This window comes from Oratosquilla oratoria, chromosome 23 (assembly GCF_046742065.1).
Source record: "Oratosquilla oratoria isolate Oo_2021 chromosome 23, ASM4674206v1, whole genome shotgun sequence".
NCBI classification, from domain to species: Eukaryota; Metazoa; Arthropoda; class Malacostraca; order Stomatopoda; family Squillidae; genus Oratosquilla; species Oratosquilla oratoria.
The window spans coordinates 48301418-48325202 of NC_134799.1; the positions used below are offsets into that span (position 1 = coordinate 48301418).

Here is a 23785-nt window from a genome sequence, read left to right on the forward strand (position 1 = left end):
CCCTCTAGTGTGGGTTGCACCTTTAAATCTGTCCCTTTAAACCTCACCCAGGACCTTTAAATTGCGCGCGGCTGGAAAATTATTTGTCGGGATTTATTTCTAAGTGGTATACGAACATTTTGAACACAGTTTTGAAAAATGCCATATCTTGACCAAATTCACCCCCCCCCCAGGTGTCGCGTACCCCCTTAAGAAATTATATCATAGGATTAAGGGAATGCTTAGCACAGGTAAATCACGAAATCTCTGACCTAAGAAAAACCAACTTAGATCTCACAAACGAGATCAAAGAAATGAAAAGGGATATAAATGAGCTGAAGAATGATAATGAATAAAAGAAAACTAATGAAAATAACAGCAGCGACAATTTAAAGATAGAGGTGAACAACAGATTACATGACTTGTCACAAAAGATCGAAGAGAATCTAGGTGAAGAAAGTATTCAGAAAATTAAGAAGCGGAAGGAAAACATCGAAAACAAGGAAACTGCTTTTAAAGAAATAGTCAAGCAGCAAATGCAGGATAATGCAAAAGACACAATTATCCAAGTGATTAATGAAAAAGCAAACTGGGTCAGGGATACAGTAGATAGGAAAAAATGTATTGTGGCCTATGGACTAAAAGAAAAACAGGGATTGGCGAGGTGCATGAGAGAAAAAGAAGAAAAAGAGACAGCAGTAGAAATTCCAAATGAAATTCAGGGGGGGGAAAGAGATTCAAGCATAGACTTAGAAGAGACACACAGAATCAGTCGCTACTCTAAAGATAGAAATCGACCTCTAAAGATAAAATTAAGGTCACAGATGGTAGTAGAAGACATCTTTGAAAAAGTAGGCAATTTGGCAAAGAGTGAAAAGTACAATAAGATATGGGTAAAAAGAGAAATGAGTACTGAGGAATTAGAAAAAGAAAAGTCACTAAGAAAAGAAGCAAAGGAAAAAAACTTGTTGAGAACGGAGACAGAATGCAAAGAATTCCATTGGAGAGTAATCGACATGAGATTGAAACAGTGGCACACCAAAACGAAAAAACCAAGGACAGAAAAGATAATGGAGAAGGAAGAAAATTAAAAGTGGCCTATACTAACATTGACGGATTAATTTCAGGTCTGAACGAACTCAATGATTATCTGTTAGAAGAAAAACCAGACATAATGGGAATTGTAGAGACTAAACTAAGAGGAGAAATACCATCTATTGATATTGGACAAGGGCTATACAATTACTGGATAAGAAACAGGGACAAAAAGCAGGGAGGGGGAATCATGTTCTTGGCCAAGAAAGACCTAAACGTGACAAAAATTGCAGAGGGCAAAGGTAATGTTGAACTGATCATGATAAAAGTCGAAGGCAAGAATATGAAAAGTAGAAAGTTTGTGGTGACCTATGTGCCCCCAAGAACGAATGCTTGGAAAGAAAACTAACACACAAAAATGCTAGAAGATACAAGAAAATCACTAAATGAGATACTAATGGGTAAGGGTAATCTAGTAATTATGGGAGACTTCAATTGCAAAGAAATTTGTTGGGACAACATGACAGTACGAGGAGATGACGTGTGGGGGAATGTACTGCTAGACATGACCATGGAGTACACAATGACCCAGTGGGTCAGTGAAAACACAAGATACATAAAAAATATTGGTTACATTGATAAGGCCTAGACTAGAGTATGCGGCGACATTGTGGTCCCCCAGTACCAAAAAGAACGTAAAGAAAATAGAAAGAATCCAAAGAGCAGCTACAAATATGGCACCTGCACTTGCAAACCTATCATACGAGGAGAGATTGGCTAAACTGGAGCTACCGACACTGGAGCAAAGAAGAGAGAGAGGAGACCTACTGACCATCTACAGAATCAGGAAAGGCACAGAGATACTTGATAGAGAAGAATTACTAAACTGGGACAAGAGAAACACAAGAGGACATGGAAGGAAATTAAGAAAACATAGCTATAGAAGAGAACTGAAGAAAAACAGTTTTCCACATAGAGTTTTAGACACTTGGAACAAACTGGATAATGAAATAGTAAGCGCAAAAACCATTCACGAGTTTAAAAGCAAACTAGACACTGAGAGATACAATGGCGGGACAACACGAGCATAGCTCCCCTTCCCGCAAAATACAACTAGGTAAACTAGGTAGGTTACACAATCTCCTCTTAGCATCCATTCCCAAATATCTATTTCTCATTACACTCTTCAATCCCCCTAGGAATTTACTTGGTTTTCTCAATCTACATTTTACTTCCACCTCCATTTTTTCCTTTCCTGCTACATTCACACCCAAGTATCTAAAACTATCCACTTCCTCCAGTCTCTCTCCCTTAATACTCACTTCCAATCTGTGGCCACTTTCTCCCTTTGTGCATCTCATCACCTTACTTTTAACCATATTCATCTTCAACTTCCTTCTTTCGCACACCTTCCTAAACTCTGACACTAACTTCCTCAATCCCTCCTCTGATCCTACAAGTGCAGTGTCATCAGCAAACAACAACTGGCTTATTTCACACTTTTCTCCATTTTCTTTAACCAATGTATTTGAAATATATAAAAGAAAAACTCACATTTGTTAGATTCCTGACTTCTTCTGTGGTTTTTGGCCAAAAACTGTTAAGTGCCTGTCCAGCCTCTGAGAATGTGGCCTGTGTACCATCCAGCTGACTCTCTACTGACATTCTGGCTCCTGGAAAAGAAAGTTGTGAATGAGGAACATCAGGCAATTTGCTCCTTCTAACATAAATGGACAAAATGCACCAAATTATGAAAAGTTAACAAGGGTACTTAAAACAATGATGTTCACATACTGTAGGCTATGCAGTTTGTGGTGTATGATACCTTGCACTGAACAAAGCTGCATACCTGAAGCTATGATATGACAAAATCATAAATTTGTTGTTGTTATTGTTATTGCTGTGTAGCCCGTGGCATCAAAGGATTATGATACCAGAGCTACTGTGGAAGCCATTCACTTTCTTGGTCCTCTACCCCATATACATCTTGTTCACATCCATGTGCTGCCAAGTGTATAGTCTGAATATGTGTATATACCTTCTCAACTCCTCTTCTCATTTTCCTCCCCTACTTCCTTCTCTTCTTCCTCGTCCACTTTTCCTTTTCCTCCCCTACTTCCTTCTCTTCTTCCTTGTCCACTTTTCCTTTTCCTCCCCTTCCTCCTTCTCCTCTGCTTCCTTGGCATCTTCCCCTTCTTCCTCCTTTTCCTTCCCATCACTTGACTATTGCATAGTTCCCTGTGGGTGCTGAAAAGTTTCCTCAACAGCGGATGGTCACAGCGCACACTCTCCATCGCGCAACTGAGTCGCCCCTAGTTAACCTTGCGAGTGACCTGGTTCCGGGCTCTGATGGCTCTCAAGGAGCCGGGTAAGTTCTCGACTCGACGAAGGAATGGTTGGCGGAAGTCAAAGAGTTCCCCACCCTATTGTTGATGTTCATGCTGAACTTGGAAGAAAGTATTTGCTCCCGGTGGGGCTGTTAAGAATCCAGTTTTATTTTGTGGGTATTTTTTGCTTCAGTTTTTGTTGTGGTTGGGTTTTATGTTGTTATTTTAGTTATTTATTTTTTGTTTACTTATTTAATATTTTATTTTGTCTCATTTAATTGATTTATATTTAGGGGAACGGGGAATGGGGCAGGCTGCAGCGAGGTGTTTGGGGGCCGATTTTTTTCCTGTTCTTTTACCACCACCACCCATCCACATTCAAACTTTTTTTGGTGGAGACAGGGATGGGATCATTTCTCCCCTCTCTCCTTCTCTTTTTCTTTTTTTTTTTTTTGTGGAGATTGCCAAGGACTGCCTGGTTAGTTCGTGCTGTGTCCAACTGTAACATACAATGTCCTTTCGGCTTGAATTCTGTGTCCTACTCTCTCGTAAAATTATTTTTCACTTTGACCTTGCCAACCACTCTCAGGATTTTGTGATTGTATCTCATCTCCGATAACCAGTGCCTCTATCCTTGGGATCGGTCAAGTTTATCAAACCTGTCGAGAGTTGTTTGGAGTGGGAAGGGTGTTTGCATGAGAGCTTGCACAGAGACCGTGAAGGGGACTGGCGCCGGCAAGTGGGTGAAGCAACATGCCTCCTGGCGTATTACACTCCCAATTGATGGTAAGCAGACCCATGAATACATACTGAATGAATGTTACATGACAGGACCTCCCTGTCCATTAACAGACTTACACAGCCCAGAAATGGCGACCTACCTTATCAAGTATTTATTTGCATTTATTGTATCACTCATATTTTACTAGTATTGTTCTTGCACACAATTGTCAACATTATTGTATTTATGTAACTTCGGTAATTTTGTCACCATTACTTTATGTAATTTTTGTTATTTCAGTTTACTCTAGAAAATGTCTTCATTAAGACGAAATGTTGAGCTCAAATGATGGAATGAAATGGAAGAATACAATGATTTAGTTTCAATTCACCCAGTAAATGGCAAATCTCTAATCATGAAAATCGAGAATATGAGGAAAAACTGAATAAACACAACAAAACTGTCATTTTTAACTCCACGAGTATTACTAAGAACCTGCTCCCCTCTTTTACAAATATATATATGTATACATATACACATATTGCTACGAGATCTTGTCCTTCCAATGCCATGATTCTCTTCGGTATGTCCTTGTCCTCTGATTCAAAGGCATTTGTCCTCATGTCTCATTTCTAAAAAAAAATTATGTCATTTACCATAGTCAATATGGATTTCAACGAAATCTTTCAACGTCTACAGCAGTAATGGAATTAATTGAAGAGATAACTAACAATATAGAACAAAAGAAAAAGACAGCCGGCATATTTATTGATCTTAAAAAGGTATTTGACACAGTAAATCATGAAATCCTAATTCGAAAGGCCGAATACTATGGGCTAAGAGGTAAAGTTAATGACTGGTTAAAAAGTTATCTAAAAAACAGGAAACAATATGTGGCCATTGAGGAAGAAAGATCACACATTCTACCAGTTACATGCGGAGTACCTCAAGGTTCAGTTCTAGGACCCAAACTATTCTTACTATACATTAATGACATTACAAATGTATCCAACCTTATGAAATTTATACTGTTCGCCGACGATACCACCATTCTATGCTCCGATACAAATTCCGACAAACTGATCAAGACAATTAATGAAGGATTATGTCAACTATCCAACTGGTTTTCAGCCAATAAGCTATCCTTAAACGTATCAAAAACTAACTACCTGCTTTTCTACAAAAATAATGAAAGTACTAAGCCGATCAAAATAAACAACGAAATTATTGAAAAAGCGTCCGTCAGTAAATTCCTAGGCGTGTATTTAGACGATCAACTTAATTGGAAACATCATATAAATCACGTGATAAATAAGATATCCAAAACTTTAGGAATTATGCATAAAATGAGAAATATCCTCAATGAAAATACCCTACGTCCCATTTATTGTAGTCTACTACTACCATACTTAAACTATTGTTCAGAAATTTGGGGTAATACTTATCAAACTAATCTTCAACGCATGATTACCTCTCAAAAAAGGGCACTGCGTATAATCTGCAATGTAGGTCGTTTGGAACATACAAATAATTTATTTAAAAAACTAAATCTACTCAAATTCAATGACTTAATAAAGTACAAAACTGCCATTGTTATGCACCAAATCTACAACACATGAATCAAAACATATTGAAATTTTACTCAACTTACGAAACTCGCTATGCGACTAGGCAAACAAACGACTTCTTTAAAACTCAATACAGAACAACCAAAAAAAGCCAATGCTTATCTATTATAGGTGTTAACACATGGAATAAACTGGAAAAGGATTTACCTAAGACAAAATGTTTATCATCATTCAAACGATACTTAAAAAAGTCTTTAATCTATAAGTATTAGTATATTGAACACTTCAGGTCCATTTCATGGTTGTATTCATGGAGAAACTGTCATGCACTGCCCAAGTCTGCCGCTCTTTTTTTTCTATTCCAGCAGGTCACGGTGACCCAGATCTGCGCATTAAGCAATTATCGTCCCGTCAACAATCGACCTGACCTCTCACCTCTCACCTGACCCCCACAAGTTGCGATGCTCGCTCGTGCCCCCGATTTCTACGTGAGGTCGGAGTTAGCGGACGTCGTGACGCATGTCATTGTGTGTGTGTATATATGTGTATGCATGTATATATGTGTGTAGATGTGTATGTACCATACTACCATGTAACAAAAATAAATAAATAAAAATAATTTTTTCCTTAAGGGAGAGCAACTCCCCATAAGCTTTGCTTCTTGCTCTCCCTTTTCAACTACCAATTTTGTAAAAAAAAAAAAATGTATATATGTATGTCTAATTGTATTTAATATTGTTGAATAAACCTATAATAATAATAATGTATCAGAACCCAAAATGATTAAGTTCAAAGATCATTCAATTGGAACCTGGCTTTATTGACATTTCTACAAAGTTGAGGGAGCGGGAGGGGGGTAGAGTCTATCCCCTTTTGAGCACAAAGGCTTGTTTCCACTAAAGAAGATCATGTGATGACTTCCAGAGAGATTAAAAGTCGAATTAGCAATCCACCGTTCCACCGACTGAGCTGTGACTGTTTTCTTTTTCTTTTTCTCAATTTCTTTCACTCTCTCTCCTTCTCTTATCTTTCTTGTTTGCTGTTTCTTATTTCTTATCTTTCTATGTTCATTTCTAAGATAATACAGACAAGTCCAAAGTTTCTTCCAAGATTAATGTACGGAAAGACCATTGCCATCCATTGTAGGGCTGCGGAATGAAACTCGAGGCAGTAATTCCTATTCAGTGAGACACGAGACGATATGCAAACAAGAGGGATACGATCTGAAACCTTTTAATTATGAGGTGACGTTGACCATGCCACAAGGAACCATACTGATTTCTCTTCAAATGTCGGTTAATGTGAAAGCGTGCGAAAGTGTGTGAAATTGAATTCAGAATCAAATTTATTCATGTGGGGATTTGATAGCAAGTTACAATAACAAACTTGGAAAGATGAAACATCTCGCAGGTGCAGAATTAAAGATACATTTAAAGGTCAGATATCAACAGATATACCATTCACTAAAAATCATCGAAAAAGTACTTTTTAAAAGCATACAAATAAAGTTTTTACCTATTACAGAAGAATTTATTCAGAAAATTCACTTTTAATTGCACCTCGCATACCACTTTTCCGAAGTCTAGATATTCAGAATAACAATATTGTTTGTTTGGGAACTGTGACGTCACGAACGCGGAATTCCCCGAACCTTTCCCGAAGCGCACGGGCGGAATGTTTCGAATAGCAGACGACGCAGTGAAATGAAGACAAAACTGATTTTTGCCAAATTTGATAAGATGTAGATGGTGGAATTATATAGAATACTGTCAGTATGTTTTTCTATGTAAATTAAACTGTAAATACAAAAAGTTATTGAAGTCTTGATTTCTGACCTTTAAAGGTCAGATATCAAGACTTCAATAACTTTTTGTATTTACAGTTTAATTTACATAAAAAAACATACTGACAGTATTCTATATCAAATTTGGCAAAAAACAGTTTTGTCTTCATTTCACTGCGTCGTCTGCTATTCGAAACATTCCGCCCGTGCGCTTCGGGAAAGGTTCGGGGAATTCCGCGTTCGTGACGTCACAGTTGCCAAACAAACAATATTGTTATTCTGAATATCTAGACTTCGGAAAAGTGGTATGCGAGGCGTAATTAAAAGTGAATTTTCTGAATAAATTCTTCTGTAATAGGTAAAAACTTTATTTGTATGCTTTTAAAAAGTACTTTTTCGAGCAATACGATGATTTTTAGCGAATGGTATATCTGACCTTTTAAGGTTTTAAGGTCCATGATTTGTAATGAAATTGAAATTTCATTGAAGGAAACAATGTAATACCCTAGTTTATTCATAATTAAAAGTTTAACAAATCCAAATACTCTTAGATCGTAAGAACTAGTGAAACTGTCCAGTCTGATATATTTACTGCAAACTTGGAAGACATTGTACCGGAGACTGATCACTGTGCTACATTCCCCGTCTCCTCTCAACATCCCTTTCGCCCATCGTCATAATGAAAACAATTTGACATCATCGATGGCCTCGGTTGACAATATTCATTTATTTATTTATTGTCAGAATTGCTACGAAAGTATGCACCGTGCATGGCATATGCTAGTAGACACGTAATATTGCACAGCACTGGCAGAGGCTTCTTACAGAGGAATACTTATAACACATCAAATTCAACAACATTGTTGCAAGACTGCTAGAGTGAATTGCAAAATACGTAGCTCGTATACGCAGTAGAACCAGTGCTGCCAAGATAATAATAAATGTTATACATTAATGCTGCATCTACACCAGGCAATGTTACCGGAACATAAAGCTGTTGTTGATCTAGTGTTGAGACAGCATTTTTGTATATGTTTATTTATTCATTTACAAATTATGAAGTGAAAGCTTTAATCTATCAGAAAGACCGTCAATTCAATTATCTTTCCTACTCTACAATTCATTCTATCTGCCGTCAGGTGACCATTTTCAGCTAAGGGGAGCACTTCCTTACTAACGTCCCATATACAGGAAAATGTTTATGCATCAAGATAATGTTGCTTGCAGTATTGTAGATCATTGTTACAGTGGTGTCAGGTTAGGGCTTATCACAGTCAGCTGGTATTGCCCTACAAATTTTATATATCTAGGTTTATTACCATTTTGTTGCTAGCACTCTTTATTTTGTATTCAATTTATATATATATATATATATATATATATATATATATACATACATACAACCAATCCTCGTTTAACGACGACAATTCGGACCAGCATCGCCGTCGTTAACCGAAAGTGTATACTGTACATATACGTATATGTACTGTATGTACAATGTCCAGCAATACATGTATCTTAATTTTCATGTACATTAAAGCTTTATTTACTGTTTTGATAGTACTTATATTGAAGTCTTGTTTATTCTTTTACTCATTAATTTCAAGATTTTAAAAACCTAGGCTAGATTATCAGCAGTGAATATATATTTTTATTTTAGCTTTATTTTTTCATCATATTTTAAATACAATATTAAAACCACTTTCATTGTTTTATTAACCTAAAATTCGTATAATTAAAAAAGAAGGTAAAACAAAGAAAATGCAACTGACAAAATGTTGTTTTTATTAACACAAGAAGTACAAAACATTGTGTATGTACGTATACATGAGTTTACAGTTCAAGGTAAAGACAATTGAATTTTTTTTACGTACATTTCCTTAAACAGACTGCAAAATAAAAATTTAATTATCAAGACAAAAACCTTCAAATACTTCTGGTTCCTCTTCATCACTTGATTCAAATTGGATAATACCTGTAGGATCATCTGGGGTTTCGTCGTCGGACTCTATAACAGCTGATGTTCCGGGTATGGGAGAGTCTGCGGAGCTGGTAGGGAGTGGGGATGCTGCCGTGGAGGGGGCACTACTTGGAGTTTTTTGTAAGAAGTCCAATATAGATGACTATTTTGTTTGTTTTTTCTTCTCTTCATAATTTTGTCTATAACATTAAGATATTCTACTGCTGCCTCCGTATCCGCACTTGCTGCTTCGCCAGAAATATGACGATTGTGCAAATTAAATCGCCAACTAAACCACTGGAACCACCCATGGCTTGCAGTGAATGTTTCTGTGCTTTCTTCTTCCTCACATGACTTCATTGTCTCGAAGATGCTGCGTGCCTTAGCCTGAATCAAAAGTAGACTAACTGGAATTTTCTTGCTTATTTGGCCATCAATCCAAATGGACAATAATTTCTCCATCTCATGGACAAGGCCTTTTCTCTGCCTTGTTATCAAAGCATTATATCCTGTTGTATGCTTTGCAGTCTCCTTCACTCGAACTTTGTCCTTTACGATGGTGGAATGTGCTAGTCCCATACTACTAGTGATAGCTTGCACTTTCATTCCACCTTCATACTGATTAATAATCTTCATTTTTGTGTCTATATCTATTGCTCTTCTTTGTTTCTTAGCAGATGATCATCGTGGACTTGTACTTTTTCTTTTTGCGTACATGTTGAGGGATATAAACATAACAAAAATATAATCAATAGACACATGTAAGTCGATGGTATGCTACATAAAGACTAAGGAACCAAGCAGAGTGTGAGCGTGCGAGCGACCCCACGTGTTGCCAGTTGCCTCAGCCAACTTATCGTACACGGTCGTAACTTCGGGAGATTTACGTTAAACGAATATTGGTCTGCCATAAAGCCCATTGTTACTCTGTGTTGTGAGGAGTGGTTGTGTATATATATATACAGTATATATATATGTGTGTGTGTGTATCAAGGACTACTATTAGTATAATATGATATTATTAGTATAATAGTAGTCCTTGGTATATACCTATTTGTAGGATAAAGGATTGAAGCAATCTTCATGGGATACCATGATACCATCTCTTTTCCTCAATTTGTCTGGGCAAAATTTTGGAAAAAAAAAAAAAAAAAAAAAAAAAAAAAAATTGTATCTCCCTTATTTTTCAAGCTATTTAATTTTTTTTGGTCAATTTATAGTTTCACCCAACCAACGATTTTCTGATGTGGCTTATGTGTTTCTGGTGAGATATGTTGTGTATTGATTGACGGTGTACATCATTTCCGTCACAAACACTTAGTTTTCAAGTACAGGTAAACGTCGACTTACGATGGCATTAGGTTTCGATAGAGCCATCGTAAGACGATTTCATCGTAAGTCGATCCCCAATTTGTGTATCACTCTGTTCCGTGGTCACTGTACCTAGCCTACCTGTATATTAACCACCAGAGATACTGAATATAGCCTATTACAAAGGATTACAAAGGCAAAGCATGCCGACAGGAGACCTTCTGATCCATATCTAGGTTGGATGCAAAAAAAAAAAAAAAAAAAAAAAAAAAAAAAAAAAAAAAAAAAAAAAAAAAAAAAGAAAAAAAAAACATATTAATAATAAATTAAAACTATAACAATGTAAATAACAATTAAAATACATAAATAAATGCATTGGTATAGTTGAATAACAAACAAACAGATAAATAGTAAATGATAATGAATTGACATATAACTAATAATAAATGAAAATCAGACAGACAAATTATAACAAAACAAAAACAAATAATATAACATAAATTATAATCATTACAGCATCTTACTTAGGTATTTATCTAAATGATTCTTAAAGCTTCGAACTGAACTACATTGCACTACCTGTGCAGGAAGTTTATTCCATTCATTAACTACACGGTTGGCAAAGTTGTTTCTACCTACTTCCAAATTGAATCTATTTCCGGACAGTTTGAGACCATTGTTTCTTGTCTGATTCTTATTCAATGTGAAAATTTTGTCACTTTTGATGTTGTCAATTCCCTTTAAAATCTTAAAGACCTGTATCAAGTCACCTCTGAGTCTACGCTTTTTTAGGGAAAACAGATTCATGTGCTTAAGTCGATTTTCGTATGATTTATTTTTGATATTTGGAATCAGTTTTGTGGCTCGCCGTTGTACTTTTTCCAGTCTGTCAATGTCTTTAATGAGATTCGGTGACCATACGGAAACAGCATATTCCAAATGTGGACGAACTAACGATTTATATAGCTTGTTAATGAGTGATGGACTTTTGAAATCAAAAGATCGCGCAATCAATCATGATTGTACATGTACAGTAGTTTATTTAATTCTACATGTACAGTAGTTTATTTAATTATTTTTATCCTTTTTACCATATTCAGACACTATAATATGTATTTTTAGTACGGAACTTAAATCTCGCGGGCAGCAGCCAATGCCAGCCGTACGACGTGACGTAATAATACTCGCATCATAAAATATAGTCACCGCTTATATCGATCGTTCTCTCTTTCACCCGCGAATTTTGAAAACCACAGAGAATGGGATTCAGGGCACATTTGAGAGAATGTAAAAACACAGGGGCGACTACAATAAATATAATCAAGACGCCGATATGGCTGCGTCGCGAATCCACTTGCTCCTCATGACGCCTACGTGTGCGGCACCGTATGGAAGGGGTTAAATTATCATATTGTCGTCGTCGTCATCGTAAAGTCGAACAATCGTAAGTCGCGGCCATCGTAAGTCGACGTTTACCTGTAATGCATATATAAAGTTATGCCTACCTTTCCCCTCCAATGATCTTGGGGGACCTGTGGGAAATCAGGGTTTTTGGGTGGGGAACATGAAATTGAGTAATGTGCGTTGCAAAACAGGTGTAAAATCAACAACACAAAAAATATATGAAAATACATAAATTACACCTTTGATGGCGGGGGCTCACGCGAGCGTAGCCATGTTATTATTGAGCAGTGTTACCAACGATTCGCAAAATTTATCGCTATATCTGCTACATTTAGCAATGCGCACTTTGTCCGCTCAAGAGTTGCTAACACTAAAATCGGGAATAAATTCATGAAGCTTTGAGAGGACCGAGAGTTGCAATTTTGTGTACAACTAACCTAACCTTAATCTAACGTAACCAAACCAGAGCTAACCAAACCTAACCTCAACCTAAACTAATCTAACCTAACATAGCTGGGGGATTTGGCCCCCTGGACCCCTCCAATCCCCACCAAAGCACTCTTAGTAACGCAACTTGAGCTCTCTTTAACCTCTTCCATACGGTGCCGCCTACGCAGGCGGCATGAGGAGCAAGTGGATACGCGAGGCTGCCATATCGGCGTCTTGATTATATTTATTGTAGCTGTCCCTGCGTAACTGACATACTCTCTAAACTGGCTTCATCACATTTTCTATGGTTATCAAAATTCACGGGTGAAGGAGAGAACGATCGATATAAGCGGTGACTATTTTTTATGATGCGAGTATTATGACGCAACATCGTACGTCTGGCAGCTAATGCTGCCCGCGAGATTTTGGCCCTGAGTGAAGTGGTTAAAGTATAACTATTAGTAGAAATGTGTGTTTATCTATTATAAGTAATAGCTAATAAAATAAATGGAAACCATAAGGTCAATTTACAGTTTCACCAAGCGGAGAAATCATAAATGTGGTGGGAATGCTGCTAAACAATAACAACAACCCTTGCTGCCGCCAAAGGTTAATTTATATATTTTCATATATTTATTATGAGAAGTATGATGGGGGTTACTAGGCTAGATAGAGTGAGAAATGAGGAGGTGAGGAGGAGAACAGGGGTGGAAAAGGAGCTGGGAGATAGGGTTGATGAAAGAATATTAGGATGGTTTGGACACATGGAAAGAATGAGTGAAGAAAGACTAGTAAAAGAGGTGTGGAAGGTAGATGTGGAGGGAGTGAACATGAGGGGACGTCCTAGGATCAGGTGGATGGATGGGGTGAAGGGGGCTTTGGGGAAGAGGGGAATGTCTGTTGAGGAAGGACGGGAGAGGACAGAAGACAGGGGTGAATGGAGAATGGTTGTATATGGATGATGTTGTGATTGCATGAGGTGGAATGGGTGGGTGGATGGGGGGTGAGGTAGTATGTGTGAGCAAAATTTGACGCAGCCCGAAGGGATTTCTCCCCGTCCTCTCATTTTATGCAATGGGGGGGCGGAGAGGGGGGGGGGTCGCCGATTTAATGAAGCGGCCTTGCTGTGGATGTGCTGTGTCTTGCGACACTGCTTCTGACCCAGGGAGGTGCTAGGATAGGAGGGAGGGTGGAGGGGTGTGGAGTGTATTCAGGGATGGAATGGGTGGGAATGATTTTGTGCCTTTTTCTTTTTGGCTACCCCCCTTGTAAGGGGGAAGAAGCCTTGGTATATGTATGTATGTATGTATATTTATTTTGTGAATTTCTGGATTTCCAACCTTTTTTGCAATGCACGTTACTCGATGTAATAATCCCCCACCCAAAAACCCCAATTTCCCACAGGTCCCCCCAAGATCGTTGGGGAGGAGACGTAGGCATATCTTTATATACTAATTACTTGAAAAATACACATTAGCGACGAAAATGATGTACACCATCAATCAATAAACAACATATCTCAACAGAAACACATAAGGAAATTGTTGGTTGGGTGAAACTATAAATTGTCCTTTTTAGTCAATTTATAGTTTCTTTTTTTTTTTTACAATGCCTAATTGACAAATGGGTATTTTTTTTTGTTTCGACCATGGGCACAATATAGCAATAGAAAATTAATTATTAATTTTGTAAATTAAAATCTATCAACGTAATATGCAATTTTGTGGGTGGAAATGAAAATAAAAAATACCTTGTTACAAACAAATATGCTAATGAACGAAGTCGGTAGCATAGAATCGGGACACCATCTTGTCGTCTGTCAATTGTCTGTCGTCTGCCCAGTCTACTTGAAACGTCAGTTTCAAGTAGACGTCAGTTTCAAAAAGGACATCACTCTGTGTACAGGTTGTGCTCCCACTCCAGGTGACATTCTAGCGGTGCTACAAAGATAATAAGTCATCTTTATAATTTCTGCGAGAACACGGGGTTCTGCCATGCATGGTAAATTGCCCCAGGTGTAATAGATTGTGCTGGTTCCATGAGGATCAGCATGCCTGGGCGTGCACCAATTTTATCGCACGAGCAAAGAAGAAGCAGAAAAAGCAATGCACCTATACTGTCAGTGATTATAAAGGAACATTTCTTGAAGGAAGTCACATACAACCATGGCAATTGGTGTGCTTCATTAATAAGTGGGTACTTAAAAATTGTAGTCATGAGGACGCAATCCGTGACCTTCAGTTCTCGACAACTAGTGTAGACTGGCGGAGCTTTTGCAGCGAGGTGTGTGAGGAATTGTTCAACCACCAAGAGCCAATTGGTGGCCCTGGGATTGTGGTAGAGATAGAGGAGACTATCTCTCGAAGGCACGCCAATGATGACAGGATTCTCTCTTAGGTGTGGATGTTCGGTGGCATTGAAATGGAGTCTAAAAAGAGATTTCTTGTTCCACTGATAGATCCTGAGGGAGAAAGGCGACACAGAGAAACTCTTGTACCAATCATTCTCCACTTCATCAGGCAAGGTTCTCTCATCATGAGTGATTCTTGGCATGCATACCGCAATCTCGGGGACATCGGTTACACTTACACTTGTCAACCACTCTCAAAACTTTGTCGCACCAGGGGTCCATGAGGTACACACTCAAAATATTGATAGGCTTTGGTGCGATGTAAAAGAGTGGGTACTGAGGCCTGTTATACAACCTCGGTACTTCCGGCAGTACCTCGCCAGGTACATTTTCATGAAGGAATGTTATGGAGCAGAGATACATGTATTCCTTCAAGCTGCAAAAACTTTGTATACCCCGTAAGCTGAGAGAGTGGTTGAAAAGCCCACAAACGTCTCTCACGACGTTGACAACGTGGATGAGCCAGTTGACATTTAATTTGCAGGTAATGATTTATTAAACACAGGTTAGGTTAGGATAGGTTAGGTTAGAAACACAATGGCAAAAGCCAACAAGACTGTGAGAATCAACACCGTGTAAGATCGAAACCTTTACTGGTATGACATTTTGCTTGTTACAGCTTTTTCAAGTACTTGAAAAAGCTGTAACAAGCGAAACGTCGTACCGATAAAGGTTTCGATCTCACACGGTGTTGATTCTCACAGGTTAGGCTAGGATAGGTGAGTTTAGTTTAGGTTAGACAAATTTATCCTTTCATTTCTTCAATGTCGGCATCTATCATAACAAATACGGCGTACCATTCGTCCGACATGACTTCGTTACTTAAGAAATCTGTTTTAGCGCCTTTTTTGTTTTTCACTTCCGCTCACAAAATACCATATCACGTTGATACATTATAATTTATACAATAACTAATTTTCTATTGCTATATTGAACCCATGGTCGAAACTAAAAATTTACTGACAAATGGCTAATTAAGCTTTGAATATTTTCCTATTAATTTCATTTTCCAAATCTTAAAATAACACTGGTTTTGCCTCTATCACCTTCGTGTTTGAATCTTGAGCCATCATTCTGTTTGTGACTGATGTACAGCGTGTTAATCTAATTACTAATACATTAATTTAACCTAGTTAGGCTAGTATGATTCACGTACTACAGGACCTTCCTAAATCAAGAAAATCTGACACTCACCTTAATAGTTACTCTACGTATAAAGTCGTTCAATGTTGGACCAGTTGGGGCTACCGCGCAGGCACAAAAATTGGAACATATGCCGAAGTATTGGCCACTATATCTAACTCTTCCCTCGTTTCTTTTGGCCAAAGTACGTTAACGTTTTTGGGCCAAACGCGGTAAACAGTATGGAAATATTTCTCCATCAACCTTTCTCACACGTCCTCGCAATTACTAAAGCAAGTTCAGATCAAATCTTACACAAATGCCGATATTTTAATATATAATGCTGTCATCATACACTGTTTTCATACTTCTCTTATAAACTACTTCAGTTCTCACAGTCGTGTATACCACAAAGTACTTTCAACGTCTACTGGCTTGTAAACAATGTATAATTTTTCATATAATTGTTTATCTATGTTTTGCAGAGTAGATACATGAAAATACACATTTTATCAAGAAATAATTTAATATAATATACAAGATAGATATATTACATTTATATTACAAAAAATATTATGTATGCGGTATATATTTACCAATGAAAAGCTTCCATAAAATATACAATCGTCGAAAAAATTATATATATATATATATATATATATATATATATATGTATATATATTTATATATATATTACATATATATATATATATATATATATATATATATATGTATATATATATATGTATATATATATATATATATGTATATATATATATATACATATATATATATATATATATATATATATATATATATATATATATATATATATATATATATATATATGTGTGTGTGTGTGTGTGTGTGTGTGTGTGTATATGTATGTATATATATATGTATATATATATAATACATATATATATATATATATATATATATATATATATATATATGCACAAATTTCACAAGTCACACGTGAATCACAAATATGCAGAGTCCACTAAGAAAAGGAAAAAACACACGGAGTCCAAGCGCTTTCGTGATATATTCACATTATCAAGGAGTACAGAAAAATGAGAAAAAAAAATGGAGATACAAAGAATAAATAGGACAAGAGAGACATTTACCCTCCTCTCCGAAGCCTGAAAGCTTAGGTTGGGTCACTCGGCAAGGTCATGGAAATAGATCATTATTACATTAACTTTTAAAGTATGTACTATTTATATTACTGACAATATATGGATCTGAGCAACATCTACATGGAATTTTTTGAGACCAAGCTTTTAGCAAACATACTTCCCAAGAAGGTCAAATGGTTTCGGTATGTCGACGACATTCTTTGTATTTGGCCTAACAATGAAAATGTTGATACCTTTGTAACTAAATTAAATCAATTGGTTCCTTCTATAAAATTCACTATAGAAATTGAAAAAGATTCATGCATTTCTTTCTTAGATTGTAACATTCACAGATGCAATAAGAAATTTAAATATAGTATTCACATTACTATTCAGCCCACCATAATAGAATTAAACAGTCAGCATTTTCTTCCATCTTCCTTCGTGGCCTGCGCATCTGCAGCCCAGAATTTGTGGATGACGAAATGAACAAAATTTATGATGTCGGAATGCTTCATATAAAGCGAGGACTATACCGCCTGTACTACACTGACCCTTCAAAACAGAACCTCCGCTCTGGCGGGGGTTCGAATCCCAGCAGATGAGTTTATTTCCAATTGTCAAAATGACACAAACACTTGTCGGAAGACTAGCCTGCATAAAGGATTTGATGAAATATAGTACATACCACGTTCTACACGAGTGCCCTCGGCAGAATAATTACTCCGTGAACTAATTCGTTCTGTTTTGAAGGGTCAGTGTTGTACAGGCGGTACAGTCCTCGCTTTATATGAAGCATTCCGCTCTGGCGGGGGTTCGAATCCCAGCAGATGAGTTTATTTCCAATTGTCAAAATGACACAAACACTTGTCGGAAGACTAGCCTGCATAAAGGATTTGATGAAATATAGTACATACCACGTTCTACACGAGTGCCCTCGGCAGAATGATTAGTCCGTGAACTAATTCGTTGTTTTGAAGGGTCAGTGTAGTACAGGCGGTACAGTCCTCGCATTATATGAAGCATTCCGCTCTGGCGGGGGTTCGAATCCCAGCAGATGAGTTTATTTCCAATTGTCAAAATGACACAAACACTTGTCGGAGGACTAGCCTGCATAAAGGATTTGATGAAATATAGTACATACCACGTTCTACACGAGTGCCCTCGGCAGAATAATTAGTCCGTGAACTAATTCGTTCTGTTTTGAAGGGTCAGTGTAGTACAGGCGGTACAGTCCTCGCTTTATATGAAGCATTCCGCTCTGGCGGGGGTTCGAATCCCAGCAGATGAGTTTATTTCCAACTGTCAAAATGACAAAAACACTTGTCGGAAGACTAGCCTGCATAAAGGATTTGATGAAATATAGTACATACCACGTTCTACACGAGTGCCTTCGGCAGAATATATATATATATATATATATATATATATATATATATATATATATATATATATATATGTGTGTGTGTGTGTGTGTGTGTGTGTGTGTGTGTGTGTGTGTGTGTGTGTGTGTGTGTGTGTGTGTTTACCTAGTTGTATTTTACGGGAAGGGTAACTATGATCGTGGTGACCCGTTTTTGTATCTCGCAAGATCAAGTTTGTTCTTAAATTCTTGTATGGTGTTTGCACACACTATTTTTTCGTCCAACTTGTGTGTGTGTGTGTATTTACCTAGTTGTATTTACCTAGTTGTATTTTACGGGAAGGGGAGCTATGCTCGTGGGGTCCCGTCTTCATTTCTCATTTTATCTAAACAATTTTTAAATTCATGTATTGTTTTTGCACACACCACTTTCTCATCTAACTTGTTCCAACTGTCTATTACTCTGTGAGGAAAGCTGTTCTTTTTCAAATCTCTTCTATAGCTGTCTTTTTTTTATTTTCTTTCCGTGTCCTCTTGTATTTCTGTCATCCCATTTTATCAGATTCTCTCTATCAGTAATTTCTATGCCTTTCATGATTCTGTAAATAGCTATCAAATCTCCTCTCTCTCTTCTTTGCTCTAGTGTCTGTAGTTCAAGTTTTTGTAGTCTCTCTTCATATGATAGTTTTGAGAGTGTTGGTGCCAGTTTTGTAATTGCTCTTTGTATTCTTTCAAGTTTTTTTATACATTTTTTTGTACTTGGTGACCATATCGTTGCTGCATATTCCAATCTTGGTCTTATCAGGGTGATTAGGATTTTCCTCACCATTTCTTGATCCAGATATGTAAATGCCATTTTGATTGTTCTTATTAAATTATAAGTTTCTCCAAAAATCTTATTTATATGTTTCTCAGGTGACATATTATTCATAACAATGACTCCCAGGTCCTTCTCATTTTCTACTTTTTTTATTCCTTCTTCTCCCAAATTATATGATCCTGTTATTCTGTTTTTGCTTTTTCCAAATTCCATTATACTACACTTTTTTGTATTGAACTCCATCTCCCACTTCCTACTCCATTCCTGTACTTTATTTAGATCTCTCTGTAGTGATTCACAATCTTCTTCAGGTTTCACTCTTTTCAGTAGTTTTGCATCGTCTGCAAAGAAGCTCATATAGCTTTCAATTCCTTCATCCATATCATTAATATATATAGCAAACATTATTGGGGCCAGAACTGTTCCCTGCGGGACACCGCTTATTACTTCATTCCATTTTGAGTGCTGGTTTCTTATCACTACTCTCATTTTTCTTTCTTGCAAAAAGTCTTCCATCCAATTTAGCAATTTACCTTGTATTCCTCCTTCAGATTCTAGTTTCTTAAGCATCTTCTTATGTGGTACTTTGTCAAAAGCTTTTTTTATGTCTAGAAATGCACAATCAGCCCATCCATCTCTTTCTTGTATTATATCTATTAGCCTTGAATAGAAACATATTAAATTGGTGACGCATGATCGTCCTTGTCTGAATCCAAATTGCATTGGATTTAGTACGTTGTTTTTTTTTCCAAGTATTTTACCCATCTATTTTTGATAATTCTTTCACAAATTTTTGCTATTGTACTTGTTAGAGAGACTGGTCTATAGTTGGTAGGTTCTTCTTTATTTCCTCCTTTATATATAGGTACTATATTTGCTTTTTTCCAATCTTCTGGAACTTTTCCTTCTTTTAAGGAACTGCTTATTATGCTATGTATTTTGTCTGCCAGTTCATTCCTGCATTCTTTCAGAATCCAGTTTGCTATTTCATCTGGTCCATGCGATTTTCTGACATCAAGATTACTCAAGTGTATCAATATTTCATTCTTTGATACTTCTATTTCTTCTATAGGGGGGACTTTCTCTTTCCATTCAATCTCTTCAGGTTGTATGTTCTCCCTTGTAAACACTGATTTAAAATGTTTGTTCATAATTTCTGCCATTTCCATTTCCTCAGTGTATTCAATTCCCCCTTGTCTTAATTTCTCCGAGTCCTGTTTGTTTTTCAGTTTATTGTTTACAAATCTGTAGAATAGTTTTGGTTGATCTTTACATTTTTCTATGACGTCTTTTTCATATTTTCTCTTTTCCTCTCTACACGTTTGTACATATTCATTTCTATAACCGGTATATATTTTCCATTTTTCAGGTCTTCTGTCTTTTTTCCATCTGGTCCAGGCTTTGTCTCTTTTGTCTTTTAACTCCCTACAACTTTTGTTGTACCAGCATTTTACATATTCTTTTTCTTGTTTTTGTCTTGGGACATACTTTTCCACTCCTTTTTTGTAAATTTTTGTCAAAATATTCCATTTCTTTTCCACTGATGTTTCTTCTTTGTATATTTCTTCCCAGTTTTCTTGTTGAAAGAATTCTCTTATTTTATCAAAGTTTGTTTTTTCATACATCATTCTTCCTTTTCTATATTGTTCATTTCTTTTCATATATTTTTCTTCATTAAGTTCCAGTTCAATCAATATGTGGTCACTTTTACCTATTGGTGTTTTATATTCAATCTTGTCCACTATTCTAGGTTCAGATGTAATTAATAAGTCTAGTCTCGATGGTTCTTCTTCATTTCTATACCTAGTGTTCTCCTGTATCCATTGTGTCATTGTGTGGTCAATAATCATCTCAAGTAGAGCGTTTCCCCATGAGTCGTCTCCACCCTTTACTGTCATTTCTTCCCAGCAGATTTCTTTGCAATTAAAGTCGCCCATCATAACTATTCTTCCTCCATCTTCCATTATTTTATTTAATGCTATCTTTGTGTCCTCTAACATACTTTTATGTTCACTCTCCTCCCATGAGGCTGTTTTTGGAGGCACATAATTTATCACAAATTTTTCTGCTCTTCTTATCTCTGTCTTCCACTTCTATCATAAACATCTCTACTGTATTCTTTCCATATATGACACCTTTCACGTTTATATCCTTCTTAGTCAGGAACATAACTCCACCCCCTTGCTTTTTCTCTCTGTTTCTAATCCAATAATTGTATGCATCATATCCTACACTGTTGGGTGGTAGTGGGCCTTTTAATTTTGTTTCTACAATTCCCATTATGTCCGGTTCATTTTCCTTCAAATAATCATTCAGCTCATTCAATCCTGTTATTAATCCATCTATATTTGTGTAAGACACTCTTAGTTTTCTGCCACTTCCATTGTGTTCTCTGTTTCCCTTATGTTTTTCTTTTGTATGTCGAACTTCCTTAGTTTCATGTTCACTACTCTCCAATAGAATCTCTCTTTCTCTGACTCCGTTCTGTTCTCGTTTTTTGCCTTAGCTTCCAGTCTTTTCTGCTTTTCTGCCTCTCTGTCCTCTTTATTCATTTCCCTTTTTATCCATATCTTTTTATATTGTTCACTTGTTGCTAGTTTCCCTGTTTTGGATAAGATATTCTCTGCCGTTGTTTGTGACTTGAATTTAATCTTAATTGGTCTGGTCTTGTCTGTGCTATACTTTCCGAGTCTAAATTTCTCTTCGATTTGTTTCATAATTTCTGGTTCATCTTCCTGAACTGATTCTAGTAATTGGCTTACTTTTTAATTTTCCTCTTTGATTCTTGTGGTTCTATCTGTGTTGTGTTTCTCTTCCATTCCTAATATAATTATACATTTCTTCTTGTCTGCTAAATCTCTTACTATATTCTCCTTTTGTCTCATCACTTTAATAACTGAGTCTTCAGTATGTTCTTTCAATTTCTGTTTGACTATGTCAGTGAATGAAACCTTATTTCCTTCTTGGGTTGTTTTCCAATTCTTAGTTTCTTTAGCTATTGTCTCTCTGTTTTCTTTACTATTCTTCTTCAATTCCTCATTCTCCACCTTTACTTCTCTTAACTGTCTTTTTAGGTTTTCTATTTCATCAGTTAAGTTTTTATTCGCCTTTTCCAGTTCTTCCAATCTTTCAACCCTTTGTAAATTGGTGTTCATATGACCTAACCTACTCTCCAAGTCCTCGATCACCTTATCAACCTTCTCCTCTAGTCTTGTCAGTCGGGGGGGGGGGGGGTTGTGTCCCCCCACCCTCTTTAAATCCTTTGAAAATATTCTCATCACTTTCTACTGTATTGCTCTTATCTATACTTCTAATCTTTACATTTTTATTAGACATTTCGTCGTCGTCGGGAGGCCTTTTGTTTACCTTTCGCCTGTCTGCCTGGGCCAAGTCTACTCCTTCCTCATTTCCTTCCATTTCCCTTAGTAATCCCTCCCCCTTTCCTCTTTCCCTACTTTCCTACTACTCCAAGAGCAATTTCCCCCCCACCCTGTAAAAACAATAGGCACTTCTCTTTGCGTTGGGATCCACAAACTTCAATTTTCTTCAGAACGTCTTCTAAGCCGTCCGTTCGTTGAAGTGTGTGTGTGTGTGTGTGTGTGTGTGTGTGTGTGTGTGTGTGTGTGTATTTACCTAGTTGTATTTACCTAGTTGTATTTTACGGGAAGGGGAGCTATGCTCGTGGGGTCCCGTCTTCATATCTCATTTTATCTAAACTATTTTTAAATTCATGTATTGTTTTTGCACACACCACTTTCTCATCTAACTTGTTCCAACTGTCTATTACTCTGTGAGGAAATCTGTTCTTTTTCAAATCTCTTCTATAGCTGTCTTTTTTTTTCTTTCCGTGTCCTCTTGTATTTCTGTCATCCCATTTTAACAGATTCTCTCTATCAGTAATTTCTATGCCTTTCATGATTCTGTAAATAGCTATCAAATCTCCTCTCTCTCTTCTTTGCTCTAGTGTCTGTAGTTTAAGTTTTTGTAGTCTCTCTTCATATGATAGTTTTGAGAGTGTTGGTGCCAATTTTGTAATTGCTCTTTGTATTCTTTCGTTTTTTTATACATTTTTTTGTACTTGGTGACCATATCGTTGCTGCATATTCCAATCTTGGTCTTATCAGGGTGATTAGGATTTTCCTCACCATTTCTTCATCCAGGTATGTAAATGCCACTTTGATTGTTCTTATTAAATTATAAGTTTCTCCAAAAATCTTATTTATATGTTTCTCAGATGACATATTATTCATAACAATGACTCCCAGGTCCTTCTCATTTTCTACTTTTTTTATTCCTTCTTCTCCCGAATTATATGATCCTGCTATTCTGTTTTTGCTTTTTCCAAATTCCATTATACTACACTTTTTTGTATTGAACTCCATCTCCCACTTCCTACTCCATTCCTGTACTTTATTTAGATCTCTCTGTAGTG

At 36.7% G+C, this 23785-nt stretch overlaps 1 protein-coding gene across 4 annotated transcripts in view; it reads right to left on the bottom strand.

Moving 5' to 3' along the window:
- Positions 1–16504, bottom strand: part of Nf-YC (nuclear factor Y-box C) — a 77735-nt gene extending 61231 nt beyond the window's left edge. The window contains exons 1-3 of one of the 4 annotated variants that reach the window (XM_076207103.1): positions 16122–16503; positions 14268–14457; positions 2569–2687 (exon numbers count right to left, since the gene is read on the bottom strand). In XM_076207103.1, coding sequence (XP_076063218.1) covers positions 2569–2679 — 111 coding nt within the window. In that variant the 5' untranslated portion in view covers positions 2680–2687; positions 14268–14457; positions 16122–16503. Of the gene's footprint in view, positions 1–2568; positions 2688–14267; positions 14458–16121 lie in introns of all 4 variants that reach the window. The other 3 variants (XM_076207105.1, XM_076207102.1, XM_076207104.1) reach the window with 3 other exon arrangements.
- Between the last annotated feature and the right edge of the window lie 7281 nt (positions 16505–23785).